Source organism: Neophocaena asiaeorientalis, unplaced genomic scaffold (assembly GCF_003031525.2).
Source record: "Neophocaena asiaeorientalis asiaeorientalis breed wild unplaced genomic scaffold, Neophocaena_asiaeorientalis_V1.1 scaffold728, whole genome shotgun sequence".
Taxonomy (NCBI): Eukaryota; Metazoa; Chordata; class Mammalia; order Artiodactyla; family Phocoenidae; genus Neophocaena; species Neophocaena asiaeorientalis.
The window spans coordinates 209,875-236,612 of NW_020174278.1; the positions used below are offsets into that span (position 1 = coordinate 209,875).

The following is a 26,738-nucleotide window of genomic DNA, read 5'->3' on the forward strand; positions in this document are numbered from 1 at the left end:
ACAGAATTAAATTAACTGAAAAAAAATTTTTAAGTTGACATTTATTAAGTATCAAAGCTAAATTACCACTCTGTTAGCTCCTGACATAGAATGTGTTTAATAAAATATTTATAACTGATTCCAAATTCAGGTATTTAACTTACTTCTGCCACTCTCCTTATATGACCACCTTAGCTCACTGGCATTTCCTTATACATACATATCCCTAAAATTCTTCTTAGCTTGCACAGTTTGCAAAAAATAATAATTACAAATGTGTATATAACCATTAAAAGAAATATTCATAAGCTGAATCTAATGACCCAGAATAAATTAATGTCTGTCAGTAAGATTATTTATAATATTCTCCTTGCTAAAATACCAGGAGGGTAGGGATTTGCTCTACTCTGCTCACCTCTTTATTCCAAGTGTTTAGAGTAATTAAAGGCATATAACAAGGTTCAATAAATACTTGTTGAAAGATAAATGAATGAATATGGAAGGAAAGGAGGAAACAAAGGAGAAAAAGGGAGGAAAGAAGACATGCATTCACTCTTCCCCCCAAAACTAGCCGTGTTCTAAAATTGTTTGTTAAGTCTGATGTCTATGACTTGGAACCCACACAGACCTACCTATGAATATGTGCAAGAAATAATACTACTAATTATAATGTAGATTTTTTATCAATTCCTTATGACCTTGTTTCCATATGAAATAACACAATAGAAAAGATGCTGGTCTAGCAGTCACAAAACCCCAATTTTAGGATTGTCTTGGCTGTTTTATTTATGGGACCTTAACTTTTCTCAGCCTTGAGGTCTCTTACCTTTTAATAGAAAGATTAGATGATCTTTAAGGACCTTCTGGCCATAAATACATTTATAACAGTGGATGATAAAATTTTGTTGCTCCACCCTGGCAAAGATAATCTTGTGTACCGATAACTTAGTTCAATTAAGCAAATATTTATACCAACTATAAACAAGTATTGGGCTTGGTGATGTCAGAGAAACCAAAATTAGTAAGAGTTTATAATCAGTCTAGTGGCTGAAAGAGGCATGGAAACAACTGGCTATGCTTCAAAGTAGGAAAAAGTTCTAACTGGAACGCAAAAAAAAAAAGTTACTGGGGTATAAAAAACCAAAATAATTAACCTGACTTGGAGAAGAGTTATGGGAGAGGAAAAAACCTAGAAAAACTTCACGAAAGAGGTGAGCATTTGTGGAAGGAGTCAGATTTTGAAGAGCAGTGCCAGCATTCTAGGAACAAGGACCATGATGAACAAGGTCAAGGAGTATGGCACATAAAAAAATATGGCGTATGTATTCTGTAGGGAAGTATATTAAAAAAAGATGAGGATGGGAAGAGATAGGCTACAGCTAAACTGCTGAAGGCTCGAAAGTCTAGACAAAGGGCTTAGGGATTTATTCTATAGATAATAAGAACTAGTAAAAGTTTTTAGGAGAAGGGAAGGTAATTCTAGTGGCAAAGTGAAATATTAACTCTAGAGATGAATATGGAGGCACGACCTTACTGAGGGCAGTTAGAACAGCCCTCAGGACATAAAGACATGGAGGGTTAAATAGGGCAGTGGCTGTGGGAAGGGATGGTAGCAGACCTCTTGAGCAGAAGCTACAGAGGAAGAATTTCAAGTCTTGTATGAGTAAAAAATGACTTAAATTTATAGTCTGAGTGCCTCCTCCATTTATATAAAAGAAGGCTCCTCTCTAGTTCAGTCCTTCCCTAGTTTCTTGGAGTTTATATGACAAACAGGAGGTTAAAATCAAGCAAAAGAAACCAAAAAAATCTGATGCCTTGGTGGCATCCCAGAATATCCTGGAATACAGAGCATGTGAATTTGAATTTAAAAAAAATGTTTCTGGAGCACATATCTAGTTGAGACTAGTTTTCTAAAAGAGAACAGAGGACAGTTGTTCCAAACAGGGACCTGGGACAAGAGGAGATACTCACATAGACCCAATGATTGTTTATTTTTACATATTTTTTGTTGTGTTGTTAAAGTCTGAAATTACACATAGCATTTTATTTTTTTCTGTAACAGAACAGAAATGCACAATCAACAAAATAGTATTTACAGTACATGCTATTTCTAAAGGGTTGTGGAGCTTTCTAATGGACAGCTTCTACAAAAATATGGCTCATTTTGGTATCCACATCAAAGTAGTTTTCTCTCTAAGAGAGGTTGAAGAGTTGGTCTTTGACTTCTGACTCTAAGGATAAATTCTAAGAATGTTAGTCCTGAATTTTGAGGAAACATTCACCATATCACAATTATTATGGAAACTTCACAAGCTCTTAAAACTGTATTTGAAGGTTACCCATGTATAGACAGAAACATATCTAGTGTACTCATGGGAAAGGGTACAGATATCAGGTGAATAAACATTCTTAACAAAATCATAAAATCCAAGTACTAGTCTGTTTATCCTTTTACATCTGCTCCCAGTAACCCCTACACCATCAATCATAATAGCAGTGTAATAACATCATAAAAGCTTTGACTTCAAGAGTCAGTTTGAATCAAATTATTTGCTATGTGACCTCTGGCTAATTTCTTAACCTCTCTGCACATCAGTTCCCTCATCTATAAAATGCAAACAATGTCATCTATCTTAAAAGGATTGTTTTGCAGATTAAATTGTAATGCTTTGTGTAAAGCACATACTTCAGTCTCTGCAAACTCGAGAGACAGCAGCTATTATTACTAATCAGGAGGTACACTGTCCAATTCTATAGGTGCCATTCAGTGGGCTACAATGTAAATGATACCCCCTGGAGTGTATTATTATGTAGTGCTGCCCTTACTTGTCTTTTAGCCAAAGTCCAATAACTGCTGACAAATAGCTATAAAAAGAACTTCGGAGGCAAATAAATGTATAAAGAAATACCAAATGGATGCACACATAACTAGACAAAGAAAAGTTACGAGGAAGAATAAAAGTAAAAATATCTAAGGTAAAGAAGCGAGAAGAAAAGAATAAATGAACCATCTTCTTGATGGCAACATCAGCTTATCAAGAAAAGTAGGGGAATGAGTTTTAAAAAAACAAGGGGTAGGGCTTCCCTGGTGGCGCAGTGGTTTTGAGTCCGCCTGCTGATGCCGGGGACACGGGTTCGCGCCCCAATCTGGGAAGATCCCACATGCCGTGGAGTGGCTGGGCCCGTGAGCCATGGCCGCTGAGCATGCGCGTCCGGAGCCTGTGCTCCGCAACGGGAGAGGCCCGTGTACCAAAAAAGCAAAAAACAAAAAACAAACCAAGGGGTAATAGCTGCCCTGAGTAAACTGGCTTCTGTGATAGTCAACACTGAGATAATTATAATATGTATTCTTCATCTCTGTAAATGGCATCACCACCCAACCAGCTACTCATGCCAAAAGATTAGGAGTTGTTTCTAAATCCTCCACGGGCAAGATGTGCTGGGTCTAGTTCCAAAATTTGGCCTGAATTTATTTGCTTTTCTGCATCTCTACTACTACCACCATGGTCCAAGGCACCAGGCTCTCTCTCACCTGGACGTCCACAACAGCTTCTACTCATATCCCCACTTCCATTTTGGACCCCTGGAATCCATTCTCCACACAGACACGATTGTGATCTGTTCCTTCTACCTGGAATTCTGCTATCCATATCCTCCCATGGCTGCCTTTTCTCATCATTTAGGACATGTGAGGCTGAAATATGACATCTTAAGTGAGACTGTCCCTGACTACCAATCTAAAATAGCCTACTCCCAGTCACTATCACATCATCTTGTTTTAGCTTTCTCTTTGTACTTGGCCTTAACAGAACTTATCAGATGTGTTTGTTTGCTTGTTTACTGTCTGAATCCTGACTTTTAGAATATAAAGTTCACAGTAACAAGTACCTTGTTTACTTTATTCACCACTGTATCTTCAGTACTTACAACTGTGCCTAGTACTTGGCAGCCACAAATACTTATTGAATGAATAAATGAACAGATAAACATATAGCTTTTAAAAGACGGTGAAGATGGTCACCCGTGGCAAGTATAATACATACATACAGGGACTTCCCTCGTGGTCCAGTAGTTAAGAATCTGCCTTCCAATGCAGGGGACGTGGGTTCGATACCTGGTTGGGGAACTAAGATCCCACATGCTGCGGGGCAACAAAGCCCGTGCGCTCTAGAGCCCATACGCTACAACTAGAGAGAAGCCCGCGTGCTGCAACAAAGCTCCCGCGTGCCGCAACTAAGACCCGATGCAGCCAAATAAATAAATAAATATTTTAAAAAATAATGGAGATACAGCCAATCAGCAATTTATACAATAAAGTTGCTAAAGAATCAATAAAATAGTATTTTAATTACCTGTACTGGGCTGGCCCTGAGGATCACAGTAATTCTCTGTAGTAATGAAAATAACTGCCAATCCAATTTCTGCTTCAGGAATAGGTCTAAGACCTTGCCTGTTAGAATAAAATAGTTTAAGTATGATGATATATTAAAACTAACAACTTTTATTAAGATGATGTCAAACAGACACCCCCCCCAAGTGACATCACAATTTTATGGTACAGAGAGAATTGCAAATACCTATAGTACTAGCTTATTCACTGGAGCAATGTTACATTGGGCAAGTTCACCACCTTTTAGTAATTCAATTATTTCATCTGTAAAACAAAGGTCTAGAGTAAAGGATACAGATCCTTCCAGTTCTAAATAATAAATACTAGTTCTAAATAATATTCCAGTTCAGAATAATAGTAATACCCAGATGAAGCAATAAAATAGATTTTTTAAAGCAAATCTATGATTACTAGAATCCTCAGATAAAACTTAAAAGAGAGAAAAAGAGGGGAGAAGGATAAGGAGGGAGAAAAGTACAAAGAACTATAAATAAGCTACATCTATACGTATGTTAGTAAATCAAATCATTTTACCAAATTTACATGTGCTAATGAATCTTCTTATTAAAGGAATCTTATGGTGAACCTATCTTCTGTTATTCTGTAATGTGAATAATGACTGATTTTATAAAACAAACATAATTTAATATAACCTAATAATGCTACATAGAAACTGAACCTCAAATTTTAAGAGCTTTAAAACTCCTTTTAATACTTATTGTAGAGATATTTTAAGTGGTTGTAGTAGCTTAACAAGTCATTTTCAAATGCTTAACATTTGTTTTTTTGTTAAGTTTTTAAAAAGATGATTCTAAAATGTATATGGAAAAATAAAAAGCCAAGAATAGCCAGGATGCTTCTGAAGAAGAGCAGAAAGAAAATATTTGTCCTACTAGGTATGAGGACTTAAACTGTTATAGTAATTAAGACAATGCAGTAAACGTGGTATTAGTATAAGAAGAGACATATTGCTCAATGGAAAAGACGGTCAAAAACATTCCCATGCATGTAAGGTCCCTTGGTATAAAACAGAATCAATTCCAGATAGATCAAAAATAAATTTCAAAAACAAAATATCAAAATACTAGTAAAAATTAGTAAAAAATATAGGTGAATATCTTTTTGATCTATGAGTAGAAAAAGATTTCTTATACAAAAAGCACTGACTATGAAAGATTGTTAATTTTTAGGATATTAAAATTAAGGGCTTTCATTCATCAACACAATAAAAAGTTAATTTACAAAGTGGTAACAGATTCTGCAATCTTTTATGTAATCACATAAAAGTGAAAAAAGGATTAATGCCAAGAATATATAAAAAACTTCTACAAATTAAAAAAAAAGGCACACAAATATGCAATTACCATACAATCCAGAAACTGCACTCTTGGAAGTTTATTCCAGAGAAATAAACACTTACGTTCACAAAGAAACCTGTATATGAATGTTCATATCAGCTTTATTTGTAACAAAAGCTGGAAAAATGCAGATGTCCTTCAATGGATGGATGACTCAACAAACCATAGTATATCCATACTACAGAATATGTAAAATATACATATGTATATGTATTTTAAGTGGCTGTAGTAGTTTAAAAGTTATTTTTCAAATGCTTAACATTCATTGTTTTATATGTATTAGTTTAACTTAGACTTGAACTCTAAGTGAATTTATAATAACACACAAAAAAAGATTTTAAAAAGTATTATCATCAAGTGATCACATACACCTACTTGTATTTCAGGCAATTCAAAATTGATATTTTACTACCCTACTAATACTTTTGAAACTATACATATGTCATATCATGAAAATTAGTTATAAAAGATTGGCTATGTAAAACAAAATACACATTTAATAATGATGTTATAAGACATACATCATCTTAAATGGGGAAATACTGGAAGCATTACTTTTAAAGTCAATAGTGAGATAAATGTGGCTACTATCACCACTTCTGTCCAACAGCTTTGGATGTCCCAGTTGGTCCAAAACCAAGAGAGAATAAAAGAGAGAGAGCAGTACCAGAGGCAAAAAGGATTAAAAAGGAGGAGAGAAATATTATTTATAGATGATATGGTTTATATAAAAAAAGACTATAAAGTATTAGAAATAAAAGGGGAGTCCAACGAGGTGGTGGGATATGAGATTAATATCAATGTCAGCTGAATTTCTATACATCAACAGTAAACTAGAAAGTGTAATTAAAGAGACAATACCCATACCATGGTTATCCATACCATGAAACACTACTCAGCAATAAAAAAAGGATGAACTTCTGATACACAAAACCTAGATGAATCTCTGAGGAATTATGGTGAATGAAAATAAAAATTCTAAAAGGTTACATGCTGTATGATTTCATTTATATATCATTTTTTAAATAATAAATTTTAGAAATGAAGAAGAAATTAGTGGTTGCCGAAGTTTAGGGACAGGGAGGGGGAGGTAGGGAGGGGTGTGTGGTTATAAAAGAACAACACAAGGGATTCTTGTGGTGATGGAACTGTTCTGTATCTTAACTATGGTGAATACATGAACCTACACATGTAATAAAATTATATAGAACTAAATACACACACATACACTACACACACAAGAACACATAAAACTGGGGAAATCTGTACTTAAAACAAAAAAAGAATACAATTATCCCAATAGAAAACTGGGCAAGAGACATGTATTTCACAAAGATGGAAAAATTAACATCTAATAAACTTTTGAAGAAACGTTAACCATCACTGGTGATCAGGGAAATACAAATCAAAATCACAGGATATGATTATATATCCATTAAATTGGCAAAAATGATAGTCTGAAAATACCGAGTATTGAAAATGACGTGCATCTAACTTAATCTCTTATATACCGTGGGTGGGAGTATAAAGCGGAAAACAGTTTGATACTGTTGAGTGTTCTAACCCTAGTAATGTAGTAATATATCCCAAAGAAAATCCTGCACAAGTACCAATAGGAAACATACAAAGATAATCTCAGTAGCAGTTTACAATAATAAAAATTTATTTAAAATAACTAACTAAATAATTAGTGAACAAAATGAATGTGTATTATTTATAGTTCAGTGATGACGGTGTATCATGATCCAAAGATTATGATTCATTCAATTTTATGCAAAGCTGTGGAACAGGTGAGAAGACGATAAGGCAAAGGAGGAGAGGATAAAGAGAAAATAATTAAATTAGTAACAGGAAGAGTTCCCAAATATGGGCTAAGACATTGGGAAAATATCTCAGCAAGAACAAAAATCAGGGTTATATTGTTCCCCTAGACTTCTAATCTTTTTCAGAGATATTTAATTTTAATCACTGATATCCTATACCCACTTCTGACAACTAATCAATAGCACCATCGCACTAACCCATCCCAATGTTGCCCTATTGTCTGAAATTCAGTCAATAGCTGACTTTACTGGTTTGATATAACTGTACCTTCAATTGCTATCAATGGCTTGGACTAAATGGACAGGTGTTATTTTAAGTGATAGTCTTTCTCAAACTGTAAAATTGTCCTCTCTCTATGACCAAATTGAAACAGGAGCCAGAGAGTACAGAACAAAATGTCATCTCATGATCAAGTCACCAGCCTCTGAGCAACCTCCACTCCAGCAAGGCAGCAAGATGTAATGGTAAAGAGCATGGACTCTGGAACCAGACTGCATGTATTCACATCCTGGCTCCTCTGCTTGCTCCCTATGTTCTACTCAAATCCCCTTTTGCCCTCTCTGCACAACGGGGAACATAACAGTAAAAATACACATGATTGTATGAGGATTAAACGTCTTAATATATGTAGAACTCTTAGAACAGGACCTGCTACAGTATATAGTATTATGTAAGTAAGCTATTATTGCTATTGTTCAGCATGGCTTTTAAAGACTGGTAAACTGGTCTTAAGTAAAATACTGCCTGAAAGAAGCCTTCTCTATTTAAAATAAACTTCTCCCCTCTGCCCTGTTATTCTGCTTTCTTATACACATTTGTAATTATCTGTTTACTTGTCTTTATCTGTATTTTCCTCTAGACAGTAAGCTCCAGTGGTGGCAGGGTCCATAGCTATCTTGTTAACCATTATATTCCCAGTGCCTAAAACACAATAGAATCACAGTATATTTTGGTTGTAGTAGTAAGATGGTATTTTTGTTACACAAATATTTTCTTTTTCACAGCAGTTAACACATCTCCATTAAGCAAAATATTTATGGGACACATGACTGAAATTTTACTTTTTACTTCAGCAAACCCATTTTAAAAAAAAGCAATCTTCATGGTCGGAAAGACTCCTGGGTCAGGAAAAATGAATACTGTGGAGAGCTTATTTTATGGACTTTTTAGACATATAAATACCCTAGGCCTTAACTACTTTTAAAAAATATTTATTTATTTATTTTGCCATGCTGGGTCTTAGTTGTGGTGTGCAGGATCTTCTAGTCGCAGCATGCAGGATCTTTAGTTGCAGCATGCAGGGTCTTTTAGTTGCAACATGTGGGATCTAGTTCCCTCAACAGGGATCGAACCCAGGCCCCCTGCATTGGGAGCGTGGAGTCTTAGCCACTGGACCATCAGCGAAGTCCCAGCCCTAACTATTTTTTACTAGGTGAATAGAAATTCAGTCAACGGACTGCCAAGGCTGATTTTTTTACTTTGTGCTTCAAAAATGCTAAGATTATTAACACCAGTAAAGAGTCCAGGAAAAAAATCCTTGCTTTAGTGCTTTCAAACTGCCGCCCCTCCACACTACAAACACTATTCTAGGATACTTGATACTTTTTTTCCTGCTTTCCCATAACAGCCTATATAGCCATAATAGCCTAATTTTAATACAAATTTTCGATGGGTAATAAACAAAGGAAAAATACATTCCAGCTTGAGGCTATTTCAGAACAATTTTACATTTGAGTTTTAACTTTCTCAACTACATATTCTAGAGAAAAACAAATACTGCTTTATTAAGAGGTATATTCTGCAAATTGTATTAAAATAACAAAAAAGGAGCAGAAAATAAATATTGAGATAAAACTGACATGGATAAATATATTCTATTTCTAGCATACTAAGTCACAATAAATTTCTAAGTACCATACACAATAAAATCTTTACAATAATTCTTGTATATACCTTTACATTATTATGTGGAGTGCAAAAAAAGTTACCTATAAAATCACCTACTTGCCCTTTTTTTTTTAACTAATAAAGAATAATTCTGTACCTCTGGAGTATATCCATAATTGAATGAATCCGTTTTTTCTGAGAGTCAGGAATTAAGGTCTGTGAATCTGTTATTCCTACATCAACAACACAAGTTCCAGGAGCCGAAAAGAAACTATCTTCTTCTTCATTGTCTTCTGTTATCAACCTAGCATCTCCTCCTCCAAATACAACTGCTGCACTTAATTTTTTATGCTAAAAATGGAAAGAAAAAGAAAAAAAGTAATGAAATAGCCATAATTAATGTCTTGAATACATTCTTAAAATTATAAGAATTTGATTTGGGAAATAAAATATAAGCAGAATTGAAGAAAAATTGATTTTATAATACTCCCTGAGAGGACAATCTGAGTTTCCACTCTGAGAAAATCCCTAGTTCACCAGGTACCACTGCAGCCCTGGAATCCTTATATCATCTACAGCTCCTCTTCACACAGCACTGTAACTTGCATGGTTTTTCCACTTGCAACATTAACTCCTGGAACTGTCATTTCAGCACACAGAAGACATTCAACAGCTGCTTACTAACCGAACAAGTTAGAACTTAAACCAAAGTTTTTGGTCTCCTCCCTGTACGTATTTATATAAACTTAATAAGCCAATTAAGAGATATTAAGAAATGCCATAGTCATATACATGAATGCTGGGCAAGTTCTGGTGCCTGGGCAGTTTTTTATTTCACTTCACACTTCTACACAAAATCTCAAAAGGAAGTGCATTAACAACTATTGACAACAGTAATAATTTATCCTAGTTTATAACATTTTCTTTATAAAAATTTAGCTTATAACATTACCTGTTTGGCATTTAGAAAGACAAATGTTTTCCCTTTGAAGACTTGTTTTCTTTCCTGTCGTTCTGACAGATCAATATTTTTACTTCCAATAACTGGTTCATCAATAGGTGGGTAAAAACTATAAAAAATAAAATAAAGTACATTCTAATCATATACTACACTGCATGTATAACATTAGATTTTTAAATGGAATGGCAATCTAGACACCAGAAAGGCTTAATTTCCATAATACCGTTATATTATTAAAAAATTAAGAGTTTTATCTGGGACTTAAGGACTCATACTGAGATACAATTAAATATATATGAATCAAACAACTTACGTAAATTACAAATAGTTAAGAGAGAAAAAGTAATTAAAAAGTTTAAAAAAAAAGTAAAAACAAACCAAAAAAAAAAACCAAAACCAAATGGTTGAAACATCATCCATTAAAGATCAAATTCTATTAGCATGCTGTGCTTGCTTAGGAACCAGTAAGTATTAGTAATAATGTTCATATTGTAATTCTATGAACTACTGCTATAAGTGTTTTGTTACAAATCTCTTTGGAGAAGCTCAGGGAATTTAAAAACCTACATTTTGTGAGTTTAAATAAAATTCCCAAAGATTTAAAAACACAATCTTTTAGCTCTTTAATGTAACACTATAAACACATCTTAATCATCCATAGAGATTAGGGAAAAGAAGAAAATAGAGAAGTAAAATCAACAGATAATTCAGTTCATAGTTTCAACTTTCTATATAATCAGATCTTTTGTTACAGCTATTCATAACTGAGCAGACTTTTAGTTTCTCTCTCTACCTTCTAGTAAAAATTATTAATGTTCATGGATAGAAAGGCTCGAAACTGTCAACATGTCAGTTCTTCCCAACTTCATCTATAGATTAAACACAATCCCAGTAACTCCCAGCAAGTTATTTTGTGAATGTTAACAAACAGATTCTAAAGTTTACATGGAGAGGCAAAAGACCCAGAACAGCCAACACAATATTAAGGAAGAAGAACAAGGTTGGAGTACTAACACTACAAAATCCAAGACTTAATGTAAAGCGGCAGTAATCAAGAGTGTGTGGGACTTCCCTGGTGGCGCAGTGGTTAAGAATCTCCCTGCCATTGCAGGGGACACAGGTTTGAGCCTTGGTCCGGGAAGATCCCACATGCCGCAGAGCAACTAAGCCTGTGTGCCAAAACTACTGAGGCCCGCGCGCCTACAGCTCGTGCTCCGCAACAAGAGAAGCCACCATGATGAGAAGCCCACACACGGCAACGAAGAGTAGCCCTCGCTCGCTGCATCTAGAGAAAGCCCGCGCACAGCAACGAAGACCCAAAGCAGCCAAAAATAAATAAATTAAAATAAATAAATAAAAAAAAGAAAAGATTAAAAAAAGAATCCGCCTGCCAACACAGGGGACATGGGTTCGAGCCCTGGTCCGGGAAGATCTCACGTGCCACGGAACAACTAAGCCCGTGCACCACAACTACTGAGCCCACATGCCACGACTACTGATGCCCGTGTGCCTAGAGCCCGTGCTCCGCGACAAGAGAAGCCACTGCAATGAGAAGCCCTCACACCGCAACAAAGAGTAGCCCCTATTTGCCGCAACTAGAGAAAGCCTGTGCACAGCAACAAAGACCCAACGCAGCCAAAAAATTTTAAAAAACCAGCAAGTTATTTTGTGAATGTTAACAAACAGATTCTAAAGTTTACATGGAGAGGCAAAAGACCCAGAACAGCCAACACAATATTAAGGAAGAAGAACAAGGTTGGAGTACTAACACTACAAAATCCAAGACTTAATGTAAAGCGGCAGTAATCAAGAGTGTGTGGGACTTCCCTGGTGGCGCAGTGGTTAAGAATCTCCCTGCCATTGCAGGGGACACAGGTTTGAGCCTTGGTCCGGGAAGATCCCACATGCCGCAGAGCAACTAAGCCTGTGTGCCAAAACTACTGAGGCCCGCGCGCCTACAGCTCGTGCTCCGCAACAAGAGAAGCCACCATGATGAGAAGCCCACACACGGCAACGAAGAGTAGCCCTCGCTCGCTGCATCTAGAGAAAGCCCGCGCACAGCAACGAAGACCCAAAGCAGCCAAAAATAAATAAATTAAAATAAATAAATAAAAAAAAGAAAAGATTAAAAAAAGAATCCGCCTGCCAACACAGGGGACATGGGTTCGAGCCCTGGTCCGGGAAGATCTCACGTGCCACGGAACAACTAAGCCCGTGCACCACAACTACTGAGCCCACATGCCACGACTACTGATGCCCGTGTGCCTAGAGCCCGTGCTCCGCGACAAGAGAAGCCACTGCAATGAGAAGCCCTCACACCGCAACAAAGAGTAGCCCCTATTTGCCGCAACTAGAGAAAGCCTGTGCACAGCAACGAAGACCCAACGCAGCCAAAAAATTTTAAAAATTAAAAAAAATTTTTTAATTAAAAAAAAAGCATGGTACTGGCAAAAAGATAGACAAATAGATCAGTGGAGGAGAATGAAGAGCCCAGAAATAAACTCACATAGAGTCAATTCTGATCTTTTACAACAGAGCAAAGGCAGTACAATGGAGTTTAGTCCTTTCAACAATTGGTGATGGAACTGGACATTCACATGCAAAAATATGAATCTAGACCCAGATCTTACACTCTTCACAAAAATTAACTCAAAATGGATCATAGACCTAAACATAAAATGCAAAACTATAAAACTCCTGCAAGATAACACAGGAGAAAATCTAGGTGACCTTGGATATGGAGATGAGTCTTTAAATATAACACCAATGGCTTCATCCACGAAATAAATAAATGATAAGCTAGACTTCATTAAAATTAAAAAGTTCCACTCTGTAAAAGATAACATCAAGAGAATGAGAAGACAAACCACAGACCAGGAGAAAACACTTGCAAAAGACACATCTGACTGTTATCAAAAATATACAAAGAACTCTTAAAATTCAACAAGAACACAAACAACCTGATTTTTAAAAAGGGCCAAAGACTTTAATAGATACCTCTCCCAAGAAATAGAGAGAGCAAATAAGCATATGAAAAGATGCTCAATATTATATATCATCAAGGAAATGCAAATTAAAACAAAGAGATACCACTACACACCTATTAGAATGGCTAAAATCTAGAACACTGATACCACCAAATGCTGGTGAAGATGTAGAAGAACAGGTACTTTTATTCATTGCTGGTGGGAATGCAAAATGGTACAGCCACTTTAGAGGACACTTTGGCACTTTCCCACAAAACTAAACACATTCTTAACCATATGATCCAGCAGTCATGCTTCTTGGGATTTACCCAGAGGAGATGAACTCATGCCATAACTTGGAAGCAACCAAGATGTCCTTCATTAGTTAATGAATAAATAAACTGTGGTACATTCAAACACGGAATATTATTCAGTGCTAAAAAGAAATGAGCTATCAAGCCATGAGAAGACATGGAGGAAACTTAAATGCATATTACTAAGTGAAAAAGGCCAATTTGGAAAGGCTACATATTGTATGATTCCAACTATATGACATTCTGGAAAAGGCAGAGCTATGAAGACAGTAAAAGATCAGTGGTTACTGGGAGTTGGGGAAGTGGAGGGATGAATAGGTAGAGTACAGAGGGTTTTTAGACAGTGAAAATACTCCATATGATACTATAATGATGGATATATGTCATTCTACATTTGTTCAAACCCAAAGAATGTACAATACAAAGACTGAATCCTAATGTAAACTATGGACTTTGGGTGATTATGATGTGTCAATGTAGGTTCATCGATTGTAATAAATGTTCTACTCTGGTGGGGGATATCAATAATGGGGTAGGCTATGCATGTGTGGGAGCAGTGGGAATACAGGAAACCTGTACTTTCCTCTCCATTTTGCTGTGAACCTAAAACTGCTCTAAAAATTAAGTCTTTAAAAAAGATTTTTAAAAAATTACTAAAGCATAATGGTGATGATGAGGGGACAATGTAGGATGGGGGGAATCTGGACAATCAGTCACTAGAGTTAACTATCCACAGAGAGCAACATCCAATATGACAAAAATGTTTTGGTCATAAGAGTCACCATCCAGCATTTTAGAACTAATTTCCTTACATTTCCCTCCTCCCACCCCCCAGATTTCTCCTTGGAAACATACATTATCTCATACAGTAAGCTGTCATGACTAAAATTTTATTAATTAAAAACAACTTTTATAACTGACTAAACTACAAATGCATGTGTTTTAATCTGCTAGATTACTAATGGATGTTTTAAGTCTATTTTAAAGTAGTGATTCCTAGAATCTGCAATGTCAAATGACTGAGTTATCTGCAGGTAAGAGCAGATTTAGTTGGTAGGATGGAATGCAAACCCGGGGAGTTATTGCAGTTTTCTAAATAACTGACTTTAAAATTCTGTTTATTCTACTTTTAAACATGTACAGAGAATAGTGGAAACTATTTTAACTATTAATTAAATCTACAATGAGAAAATAGGTAGCACTAAAAAATTAACAGGCATTCTAATTCATAAATAGGAAAAATTTTAATATCTCTTCATCAAACACCTTACATCCCTTTCAAGAAAATTCTTCCGTAGCTTACACTTCTTTTAGTGTAAAAGGCTTCATATATATACAAATGGGTGTTTACAAATTAGTCTACATAGTAATGTAACAACACTAGATTATTGGGCCAGTCTCAGACAAAAATAGAATGTAAATGTTTAATACATACATATGACTGAATAAATGTGAGATTCCTACTGCTTTCTAATGACTAAAATAGCATTTTAAAATTATCTACAGCTTTGTGTTTTTCACACTGTCATTCTTAATTTTGCCACAGATAATAGATAACAGTTAACTACAGTTTAGTTCAATGAAGAGTGAACATTTGTTATACCAAGTCACATTCCATGAGAATGATATGCAATTAGCTTTTCAGAGTTCTAACTTTTATTTGTGTGATTCTTTGATGTTTGGTTCCTCTACTAAGTGCCAAGATGGCAGAAACTGTAATGCTTTTTGGCTCATCATTATATCCTCAGGTCTATCTTGCCTGGTTCAATAAATATTTAATAAATAAACCGGCAGTATAAAACAGAAATAAAAATTCCACCTAATAAATTAGAAGTAGACAGAAAGCAAAAACATCCCTCAATACAAATGTGAGTATTAAAATTCTGGGACTAGAAAAATATATTTTGGTTTTCTTTTAAAAACATTGGTAAATTTGAGCCCTAATACTCAATAAGACTGATCTTGAAAGGAAAAAAACCCACCATATTATCAAGAATCGAATCAAATGTTGGAGTCATACGTATACATATATATGATATATATATATCATATATATCTACATATATGATATATATAATACAGTGACAAATAATAGACCATGTTCTGGAACTTCATATACGTAGAAAAATCTTTCTCTCTTTAGTAGTATTAAGGATGAAAACAAGAAAGGAGAGACTAGTGATAAATGTGAAGAAAACATCATTAAAAAGTCAATATTTCTGAAAAATTGTATTCTAGAAGTTTTAAAGCATCATTGAGGCTATAGTGATTTGACAGCTAGTAATAAAATTGGAAAACAGTAAATTAACTTGGCAGAGACCTAGGTTAGAGGCACACTGCCTGAATACAAGAATACTACAAATATAAAGTGACCTCTAACTTCTATAGTGAAAAAATTAAAACATTTTTTGGCATACTTACACAGAAACTTCAAAAGCTACAAATAAAATAATTATGCTTTATTATGTAGTAACTGGTACATATTATTCACAAATTCTATAAAATATTAATCTAGAAATATTGACTTTTTCCTATGTACATTTTATAACTTTATATAAATTCTTCACGATGTTCAATAAATTTCATCTAACTCAGAGCACATCATCTTCACTTCTGTCCCAAGATTTTCCAAATACAGAATTTTTCTGAATTCATGTATAATTCTGGCCGTGGAAACTATTCCAAGCCACAATATTTCTTTGCCCAACATCTGGATAGCTGTTTATTTCATTAGTACCAAACGTACATGTTCATGATTTCATGATTTTTTTGGTGATCTCTAAAAGGTTTGAATTACACTGGCATCCACAACTTGTAAATCTGAGCTTGTATCTCCAGGAAAAAAATCTCTAGTGTGTGTTAAATTTCTTTGCTTTAAATTTTAATTGATTATTCAAGGTCAACTCTATAAGCTTCCTAAACTTTCATTCACCAAGATTGTTTCATGCTAATGTGTCTCTTGGGTCTGAGATTTTATTACAAGCTAATAAGTTAACCTATTCCTCTTTCATGGATGCTGGCAGAAGACACAAGACTCCTGGGTCAGAGACAAAGCAAGCAGCAAGCCTCAGTGTGTTTGCAGCAGGTCTCCTTCCATGCCAAGTCCCCTGGGGATGACACAGAAGGTACATACCATGGGTTGTGTTACACTGAACTTGGGAATCCACCCATTTTATAACAAGCTATAAGCAGGCCTGCTCTCTGTCCTGGGAAGGAGATATTACCTCATCCCTCCAGGTTTCTCACTGCAAACATAACCCTGAGAAATGGCCTGGGTATAGGGTAGTCAGGGCCTTTCATTCTTGGCATAACCAGCAAGTTTTGTATGATGTAAGGACTCTCTCCCAACAGTGTTTTCTGAAAACAATGCTGCTTGTTGTTTAAAATAAACTGAGAAAGGGAAACTCCCTTTTTCTCTTGAGGATCATTTTTTTCACATTCAGACATATATAATATTTTAATGAACTTCCTTTATTAGAGCACAGAGTATCAAAATTAAATACTTCTTTTAAATGTAATCTAAAAATTACTTCATCTACATTGGTACTTTGATAACAGTATAGGAAAATTAGGTACCACAAACCATATCAGGTACTCTATCTTAACCCTTCACTTACTCTGTTTCGTGGTAACAGTGCAAAGATGCAGACATAACTGTACCAAAAAGGACTACACATTTTGTTAGGTAAAAATATTATAGTATGCCTCCTAATTTAAATTCAGGACTAGTGATAATGCTTTTACAGAACTAAAAGAACAGGTAGTTATGTAATAGAAGAGCCACCACAATTTATCTCATATCCCTTTTATAACCCATCCTACTACTATTTAATACCTTAAATTTAATTATTTTTCTATTTAATTGAGTATGGAGTCAAATTAGTCTTCAACAAACATATCAAAATGGATCCCAATAAGTATAGCAATCTATTAAGACAAAAAACTACGTATTTTAAAATAGTATTAAAAACTTGATTATCAGTTGCCATCATCAAACATGAACTAATGTAATAGTCTTTCCTGGTTAACACTGAATTAGGAGTTAGTGAACAATCTTAGAGTAGTGATGTTTTATTATAGTCATCTAAGTTAATACAATCGCAAATTGAAGCCAGAAAAAAACTATGCCTAACCTAAAGTAAAAACAACAAAAAAACCAAGGTTAAATACACCTGAGAATCTGAACAAATAAGCAAGAATCAATGACTAATTCTAAAAACTCTAAGACCATAAAACATATCACCAGTAGTAAAAAGTCAGACCCCTCCACTCTTAAGTAATCTAGAATTAACAATGGTTTATTATCTGTAACAAGAGTCATTATTTATAGGATTTATCAACTTTTCTAGGGAGGGTCATAAATAGGCTTCAGGGAAAAATGTAATTCTGTTGAAATACTATGTAAGTTGGCAGTAAGTGAAGTTTCTAGAGGAGAGACCAGTGCTTTCATTTTCTCACAGGGGGTCTAGGACTCAAAAAAGGTTAAGAATCATCTATTTTAAAATCTCGGGAATTCCCTGGTGGTCTAGTGGTTAGGACTCTGCATTTTCACTGCCAAGGGCCCAGGTTCAATCCCTGGTCAGGAAACTCAGATCCCGCAAGCCACTTGGTGTGGCCAAAAAATAAATAAAATAAAATCTGAAGATTTCTTTCCAGAGGAAAGCATATTTTCTGTTAACCAGATTATAAAATACAAGAAACCTCCCAAATGAAAATTAAAAACAAAGAGAAAAATCTGATATTCAGTTACTTTTAAAAGCAGATACATATTATCAGGTATAAATAGTTCCTAAAAATATATGTACTGGGCAAATTAGCTTATAATAGCTAGTAATATTTTTAAATTGGTAATAAAATACTTAGCTTGAATAGGGAAAACTTAACTTAAATTGGGTAATAAAATACTTAATTTGCATAGAATTTTAGATTTTTAAAACTTCCTCAAATGTATTATGCCATATAGACTATAAGCTACTGACATACATTTTAAGCAAGCATGTTCTTATGTTGACTAAAAACACCCACCGTTTTATAGTCACCAGTTTTTAACCATGCAATCTAAAAAGAAAAATCACAAATATCTTCCTCCTCAACCATAGCTTATATTACTGCAAACATTACTAATACAATACATAGAGTGGATAGATCCTTTAGTCTGGTGGTTCACAAATTTAGCAGAGCATCCAAAAAATTAAATAAATAATCAAGCTACTATGAATCTTCCCAGATATTACAATTAGCTACACTTCTTTTAATAAGCACCTATTATGATGCCAGGCAATATGCTCAGACTTTATGTATGCCACGAGTTAAGATAAATACTTATACTAATACTAATAATACTGAATACTTAGACACTCAGCAGGACAGGTATTAGTCTCATTTTTCAAAGGCGGTAACTGACACTTAGAAGAAATCAGCTCAATTCCCAAGGCCACAGCGCTGTTAATATTCTGGCCCAGGACTCTGAGGCTCCACAACAGGGATGCTGCACCACACAATTCCTGGTGTCCTGCATGCATGATGCCCAGCATTGGCATGTGTGCTCTACTGATTTCACCTCTATGCTATTACTGTCCTTCAATATTTTCCTTTTAATATTGGTACATATGTAGCATGTGTTTCACAGAGATAAGAACAATCGACAAAGAACTGGGAAACTTTCTTCACATACTAACAAGAAAACTTCATTAATAATACTGAACTGTAACATTACATCCTGAAATAGTCAATAAAGAGGGAATTAACCTAAATAAAACCAGTGCTATCATATTTTGTATGTCATATTTTATTATACTTAAAATATGCAATATACCTTTCAATTTCTGGAGGCTGTTTCTTGGACTGAACTGTTTTAAGAAATTCAGTAAAATATTCTGGTTTTACAATCGGACGCCCACAAATGAGTGCACATATTGTCTAAAAAGAAGAAAACATGTGAATATATATACTCATACCCTAGCTTTTTTAAAGATGTTAAGTTATAGACTACAAAGAGGCTGTTCTATTCTGTTTTTCCTCCTGTCTCTCTAAATTTATAAAGGAGACACAATCTATAAAACAGAAGTCAGTATTGGTCACTGCCTAGTTTTAGTATAAAAATCCCTGTATAATCACTTGATTATTAGAAGCTACCAATTACAATACAGGGGGGGACAGATTGGGAGTTTGGGATTGACATATACACAATGCTATATTTAAAATAGATAACCAATGAGGACCTACTGTATAGCTCAGGGGACTCTGCTTGATATTCTGTAATAACCTAAACAGGAAAAGAATTTGAAAAAGAATAGATACATGTGTATGTATAACTGAATCACTTTGCTGTACACCTGAAACTAACAAGGTTGTTAATCAACTATACTCCAATATAAAATAAAAATTAAAAATAAACAAACTGTGGTAACTACAATTCATGTAAGTCAGAATCCTGCAAAGCAAAGGCCTATATGCTAAAATAGCAATAAGACTGTAGAAATAACAAATAAATGTAACATACAGGCAAGTAGCGATAAACAATCATTATTAAAGGTGAAAAAAAAGAAGTTACCAATTACAATATTAATTTAAAAACTGCTTGGGGAGGGCAGAACAACATAACATAAAATACAAGTCAATTTAAAAATGTATACCATTTTAAAAACATTAAAATGTACATCTTAGAATTAAGGAAATGTAATGTCTGCCCTAGAGAAGACAGTAACAAGAGATAAACATGAGAGAGTTCTTTCACCTTAATTGCCTTTCAAACTGATTTTAATTATGGAATAAAGTCTTTTTAAGAAAGTAAATAAAGGAATAACTCTTTAGTGTTGGACAAAAGCTGAAAATAAGTATATACAGACGGAGTGGGGGAAGAAACTTCAACTAGCAAGTGAATTAAACTATAAGCCTCAAATAAGATGTATCCACAAAATTTGAGACAGATTAAAATATACCATCACTGGCAATGAAAATAAGATTCAGCATAATTCCAGGAAATAATACAACTAAAGAATTGGTAAGAATGCTTCTAATAAACATGGGCAATTACCTAAATGTGAGCAAGCAATTTAGGGTATCTCTCAAGAATGAAATCTGAAAGTTATGAACCTCAAATATGAATGAAATAATTGACTTCTTGCATGAAGCAGTAATGTGCAATTCAACACTGGACTGAGTAAACTCCAATACATGTGATCCTGGGCAGAGGATTCAATTGCTCCATGCCTCAGTTTCCTCCTCAGAAAATAAAAACTGAACTGAATGCTCTTTAGGTTACCTTTTGGTTCTAACATTCAACAATTTTAAAAATATAAACTAACCTGTATTTTTGGAAAATTTACTAAAAAAATAGTATAATGACAAATTTTTTTTGCACACGATTGATCAGAAATAGTGAAAAAGGAGTATTGCTCTGCAAGCCTTTGTTGGTATATATACAGTACTCTCTAATATCCAGGGACTGGGTGGCCATTAGCATCCTAGTCACTGGAATACTGTGTACTATGGTAAATGGATCCTAGTTTCCAGGTCTGTCACAGACTCAGTAAAATATCTTTCAAGACCATCTAACTGCCTTTGCTCTTATTTCATACCCACCAAGCAATGGCATGATTACCTATTCCATTTCTCAGGTACCTTGGTATCTTCAAGGGGACCATGTTGGAGTCTACATGTAAATATTCTGGTCACTATAAAGATACATCCCTACTATAAACTAATAAATGGACATTTTGAATTATGAATCTATTATTTGGGTTTATTAGCATAAATTACTATTCAGGAGGCTAATCACTCTGTTGAATTTATAAATCAATTTCATAAACTTACAAAGATGAAACAATCTTTGATCCAAGTTTAACATGAGGTTCAATTTGAACAGCAAGCCTTTCTCTATGACACTTATTTAGGTATAAGACACATATTCTAATTTAATTAATTATATATTAAAGGATTTTTGTATCATTGAATAAAGGAATCTACTGTTGCTTTTCACTATAGATATTAACCTAAAACAATCTCACATATCTATAGTCAACCTGCTGAAGGAGACGAATCACCTCCCCAAATCATTCTTCAATTAGTTTTGGATTAACCAAATCTGAAGATGATGCAAAGTCTGAAACATCCCAAAATATATCACTGCTTTGACAAATAACATATATCTACATATCTCTAGATTGTGACAATACATTAAGGTAATATTGTAAGAACCTAAAGTCTTTGTGATTAGGGTCTAAAGCCAAATAAGAACTAAAGAAAAGAGCATGAAACCATGAGATGGTATCAGAGACTGGAGGAAGGAAAGACATGAGCTGCTAACTTTGAAGACTGGCAGTTGATCTCTAATTGCTTTGCTTTTAGACTGAAAACACAAACTATAGGCTGTAATAACTTCTTGGTGAAAGGATAATATAAATCATTTAAATGCTAAATCAGTATCTGAAATATAATTTAATGTGCTTTTGCTTGCCCCATTCTAGCCTATACGGTAGATAGGGGGTTCATTGGCATATATAAATCTACAACTAACAGTTCTGATAGTTTTAAAGCAAGTGACTTTTAAAACATCCATGTATAGTGGGTAAAGGAATAAACTTAAATTCAGAGAACTTACTTTAACATAATAACAAGGCATTCAACTTACTTTAATGGTAACTTTAACTGATGTCATGACAAGGTGAGTACATTCCTCTGTCCAATTGTTTACAGTAAGTCCTCCAAGTTGCAATACAGCTTGACTTAAAGCAGTTTTCCCAGAGACATCTAAACAAGAAGAGCATGCAACCAAAGGTTCATACTCTACTCTGTAAATGAGAATAAGTTACATAAAGTTATAATAGTTATAGAGATGGCAACTTATGGTACTTTAAACTTTAAGCTCGCATCATATGCTGTTATTTTAATTTTTATTAAATTACTAAACTTTCTAACTTATGAAATTATCACTTCCTAAGTCTTAAGTCGCAATTAAGAAAAAAACAATGATCAAAGTTTAACATTATACTTTGACCTATGCAGAATCAAACAAAAGTAGCTCCCATCAAGGTTCTTAGGGCCCACTCAAACTCTCATTCACTCTTTTCACTATCTATGGTTAATAAAATGCACTAACCACGTGTGGTGCGAAGTTCACCACTGTCCTAAGTGGGAACTAAATAGACTGGTTCCAATTCATTATCCATAAATATCCTTTTCCTTTAGAATCTGATTGGTACAAAATAAAGCTGTCCATTTTAATATCAATTTAAAAATTCTTACCTGAATTTACTTTCAAACACTCCAAAGGTAACTCTATCCCCTGTCTTCAAAATTCGGGAAAGGCCATTCTGCATTTTTTCCTCATTAACAAACGTACCATACTTAGAATTATCTTTTATTGTCAATACAGGGATTTCATCTGTTTGACTCTGAAAAAAAAATCAATAAATAATTTAAAGTCTCTTACCGCTCAGTAAATACTGTTCCTAGGGGGAAAGGTTTCAAAACAAAAGGTTGATAACTTCTGGAATAGGTGATAGGTGGCTAACCTCCCAACACAGTAGGCAATAGAGTTATTGTTTTGGTTGCAAGCAAAGAATGATCACTCAACTAGCAATTAAGAGAAAAATGTCAATTCCAGAATCACTCCTCTTAGAACATACATTTTCTTTATTTTTGTAAGTCAGTGGAGATTTTCCTGACCCCTCATAATTTGAGAATTGTTTGCTTTTGTACAGTCTGTTTCATGTATAACATGACAGCTTCATTCCTAAGGTTTTTGTTTTTTTTTTTAATTATCAAAATCACATAGTAAAAATCAGTCCAATGCAAAAAGGCTAGAGTGTCTGACTTGCAGTAACAATTTTTTTTCTTTAGGATTTTCAACAATGTTTTTCTATACCTAAAAGAATACAGACACAAAACCTAAATATTACTGAACAGATCCAGCATTTGCCAACATGCAGTCTTTGCTCAAAATAATGGCTTTTCTTCCTTAATTACCACCAGCATTACCATGAGCACAGCTATTTGTATATATTTATATTACTTTTACAATCTACCTTTATTATTAAAACAACCAACACACCAAAACAAACTCAAAGCCATTCAAAGGAGCTGTGGGGCACATACAACAGCTGTTTTCCCTAGTAAAGCAAATCAATTTCCCTTGTGAAAACCTAAGATATACAGGAAACACCAGTGTTCATATGGCTGCATTAACTCATTAAAGCAGGAGTCACGATGGTCTATTCACTGTTCTATTCCCAGGCTTTGGCACAGTGACTGACACACAGTAAGCACTCAATAAATGTTCAAGTAAATAAATATGTTCTACTTCCCCTTTGTTTCTAAATCACTAAAACAAATAGTAAAATACTGAAACAGAAACTTCAAATCTTAAATAAACAAATATCACCAGTACCACTGCCCGAACGTCCTTAATTTTGTGAACATTTAAAGAAAACTAACAGCTTTATAAAAAGTCTCCCAAACTCTCTTACATATACACCAAGGTAAACTTTTGTGATTTCAATCCTCTTACTGTCAGCTAGTGAAATAAAATTAGTAACTTACCAGGTTAGTTACAGAAAAGTTAGCAGTTAATACAGCATGATTTCGGCTGATTGATTGATCATCTTCAATTAGAATGCCACAGTTTTTCCTTCCAACAATGTACTCAACACCAGCCAAAAGTCTGTATGGTTCTAAGAGAATTTTTTTAAAAAGTAAATTAACAGGTACACACACACATAAACATGTATTTAAGATATACGTATGGCAAATATTTAAACATTTTTATTTTGCTATTTAAAGGCTAATAATCAACTTTACATAAATCAAACTTTTGTTTTCCAGTAAAGCCTCACTGAAGGAGGCAAATCTAAATAGATAGAAAGCTCTACCATTTTTCTAACAGGAAAACAATTTTGTCAATGCTTGCCCAAATTAACTTATAATTTAATGCATTACAAAATAAAATCACAACACTATGTTTGGAGCTTGATAAATGAATTCAAAATTCCATCAGGAAAATATAATGTGAAAAACTGTCCAGAAAAATGTTAATATTATGGGAACTTCCTCTACCAGGTGGTAAAATATGCCACAAAGTGAAAGCAGTTTAAAAGTATGGTATTGGATCAAGAGTAAAAAATATAGATCAATGCAAGAAAAGTCCAGACCAGATTCAAGAGCATAATTTGGGGATTTTTTTTTTTATGTTAAAGGTAGCTTTTAGAACAATGAGAAAAGGTTATTAAATAAAATTTGGAAATCACAAATTGTTGGAAGAACAGCATGTACGTTGAAGACTTGTAGAGTTTAGTCTGGTACCACTGGAGTGGTAGAGTGATTAGGGCAAATAAACTAGACAAGTAGAAAGGAGTCCAGGTAAACCTTGACGAGACCTGGATTATATTTTATTAATCAGATTCTTAACCTAGAGTGGACTCTTTCAACAAAAATCTTTTGTGTTGGCTTCCCTACATTTTTCTTAGAAGGATGGAACCCCATATCCTCCATCTGATTCCGAAAAGAGTTCAAGATCCCCCAAAAGTTAAGAATGCCACCCACTGGCACTAGGGGCATTTTTCTTCTGCTGCCTCCTTAAAGGAACTCAAAGAGCCAGCCACAGGCTACAACTGTTTCTGGAAACTGTTCCTACTGTGTTACACCTAGCAATGCTCCAAGTCCACAGTGAAACTTGATCTTTGAGTCTCTATACTTTTTAGTATCTACAGTATTATTACAGTATTTATTTTCCTTACCATTAGTTTGGCCCTCTCCATACTTCCTTACACTGTCAGTCCATTTAGCCTCTACGTAGATCTTTTCTTCAATCATAATGTAAACTTCCGGAGGGCAAGGCCAATCATAGGCTACAACTGCTTATCTATCAACTAATAAGTGCTTACATATATTAGGCAACCAATTTACATGCAATTACCATTTTCCGCTGCTAGAAATGCAGAAAAAAATTTTTTTCAGTTGTTGTGATGACAAAACGGTAAAAGGCTCAGAAACAAAACCAAAATTATGCTTTCCTGTAGTTGCCATTTACACAAGTCATCTCCGTGGCCCCTCACAATGCGCTCAAGACAGAGTCATAGAGTCTTCCAGACTGTTAACTTATTCTGGATGTTTCCTCAAAAGCTTAAAACGCTAGATGTCGTAACATATACCCGGCCAAGACTCAATCCGGAAGACCATTTAAGCCCGGGTCAGAGCTAGTCCCGCCAGAGGAGTTGGTCCCAACCACGGAGAACCTGGCGGTAGACCGGGAGGAGAGGACCCGGCGGTCACTGAACGGCCCAGTGTCGCATGCCTCCTCCCCCCGTCAGACCAAAGCTTGGTTCGCAAGCACTGCGCACCCGCCGAGAAAGACTACGCAGTCCCCACACAACAAATGCGCGGCTTTCGCACCAGCTTTCGCAGTCTCCCAGGGCGAGAACGGACCGAAAGTAACGATCCGCAAACCCTGTGCCCACCGCATCTGCTCCCGGGAAACCGGTCCCCGGACATCTCCCTACCGCCCTTACCTTGGGCACGGCCCGCAGCTGGGAGCAACTTCCACATGGCCTGGAACACTAGGGTCTGGCCGATGGGCGACAGCGTAACCGCGGCTGACCGACGTGCGCGGCCGCGGCGCCTGCGATTGGCGCAGACTCCGGGACGTGCGCGCTCCTGGAAGCCACACCTGCCTAAGAAGCGGAGGGATAGACAGAAGTGCGGCGTTGGCGCCTAGTCGCCACCCTGTGGTTAGGAAAGGAATAGCGCAATGTGTATTGAAATGTGCTGTCTTAAAAGGATCCCATTTTAAGGTGTTCAATGAATACAAGATTATCGATTTTTTTTCTGATTGTGAATGGAAATGATTTTAAAAATCAGCTTCAAAGCAACGTAAGGAAACTTTCTAATTAAAGATATTAACGTAGTGACCAGTTACGTATTTCCATGCATTTGCAATTGCTTAAATTGCGGTCATTCCTTCGTATGGTTCCTAATGATTGTGATAATTATAGTGAAGATAAGTATTTCACTCCAATTATTTTTACTCTTCTCCAAGCTCAGATAAAGTTCTCCTAATTTCTC

The 26,738-nt window shown here is 35.1% G+C and overlaps 1 protein-coding gene across 1 annotated transcript in view; it reads right to left on the minus strand.

Moving 5' to 3' along the window:
* Positions 1-26,265, minus strand: part of NBN (nibrin) — a 46,395-nt gene extending 20,130 nt beyond the window's left edge. The window contains exons 1-8 of the mRNA XM_024755874.1: positions 26,186-26,265; positions 24,222-24,352; positions 22,926-23,074; positions 22,312-22,471; positions 19,495-19,598; positions 10,391-10,508; positions 9,596-9,789; positions 4,332-4,429 (exon numbers count right to left, since the gene is read on the minus strand). Of these exons, the coding sequence (XP_024611642.1) occupies positions 4,332-4,429; positions 9,596-9,789; positions 10,391-10,508; positions 19,495-19,598; positions 22,312-22,471; positions 22,926-23,074; positions 24,222-24,352; positions 26,186-26,222 (991 nt within the window). The 5' untranslated portion in view covers positions 26,223-26,265. The remainder of the gene's footprint in view (positions 1-4,331; positions 4,430-9,595; positions 9,790-10,390; positions 10,509-19,494; positions 19,599-22,311; positions 22,472-22,925; positions 23,075-24,221; positions 24,353-26,185) is intronic.
* Positions 26,266-26,738: the final 473 nt, after the last annotated feature.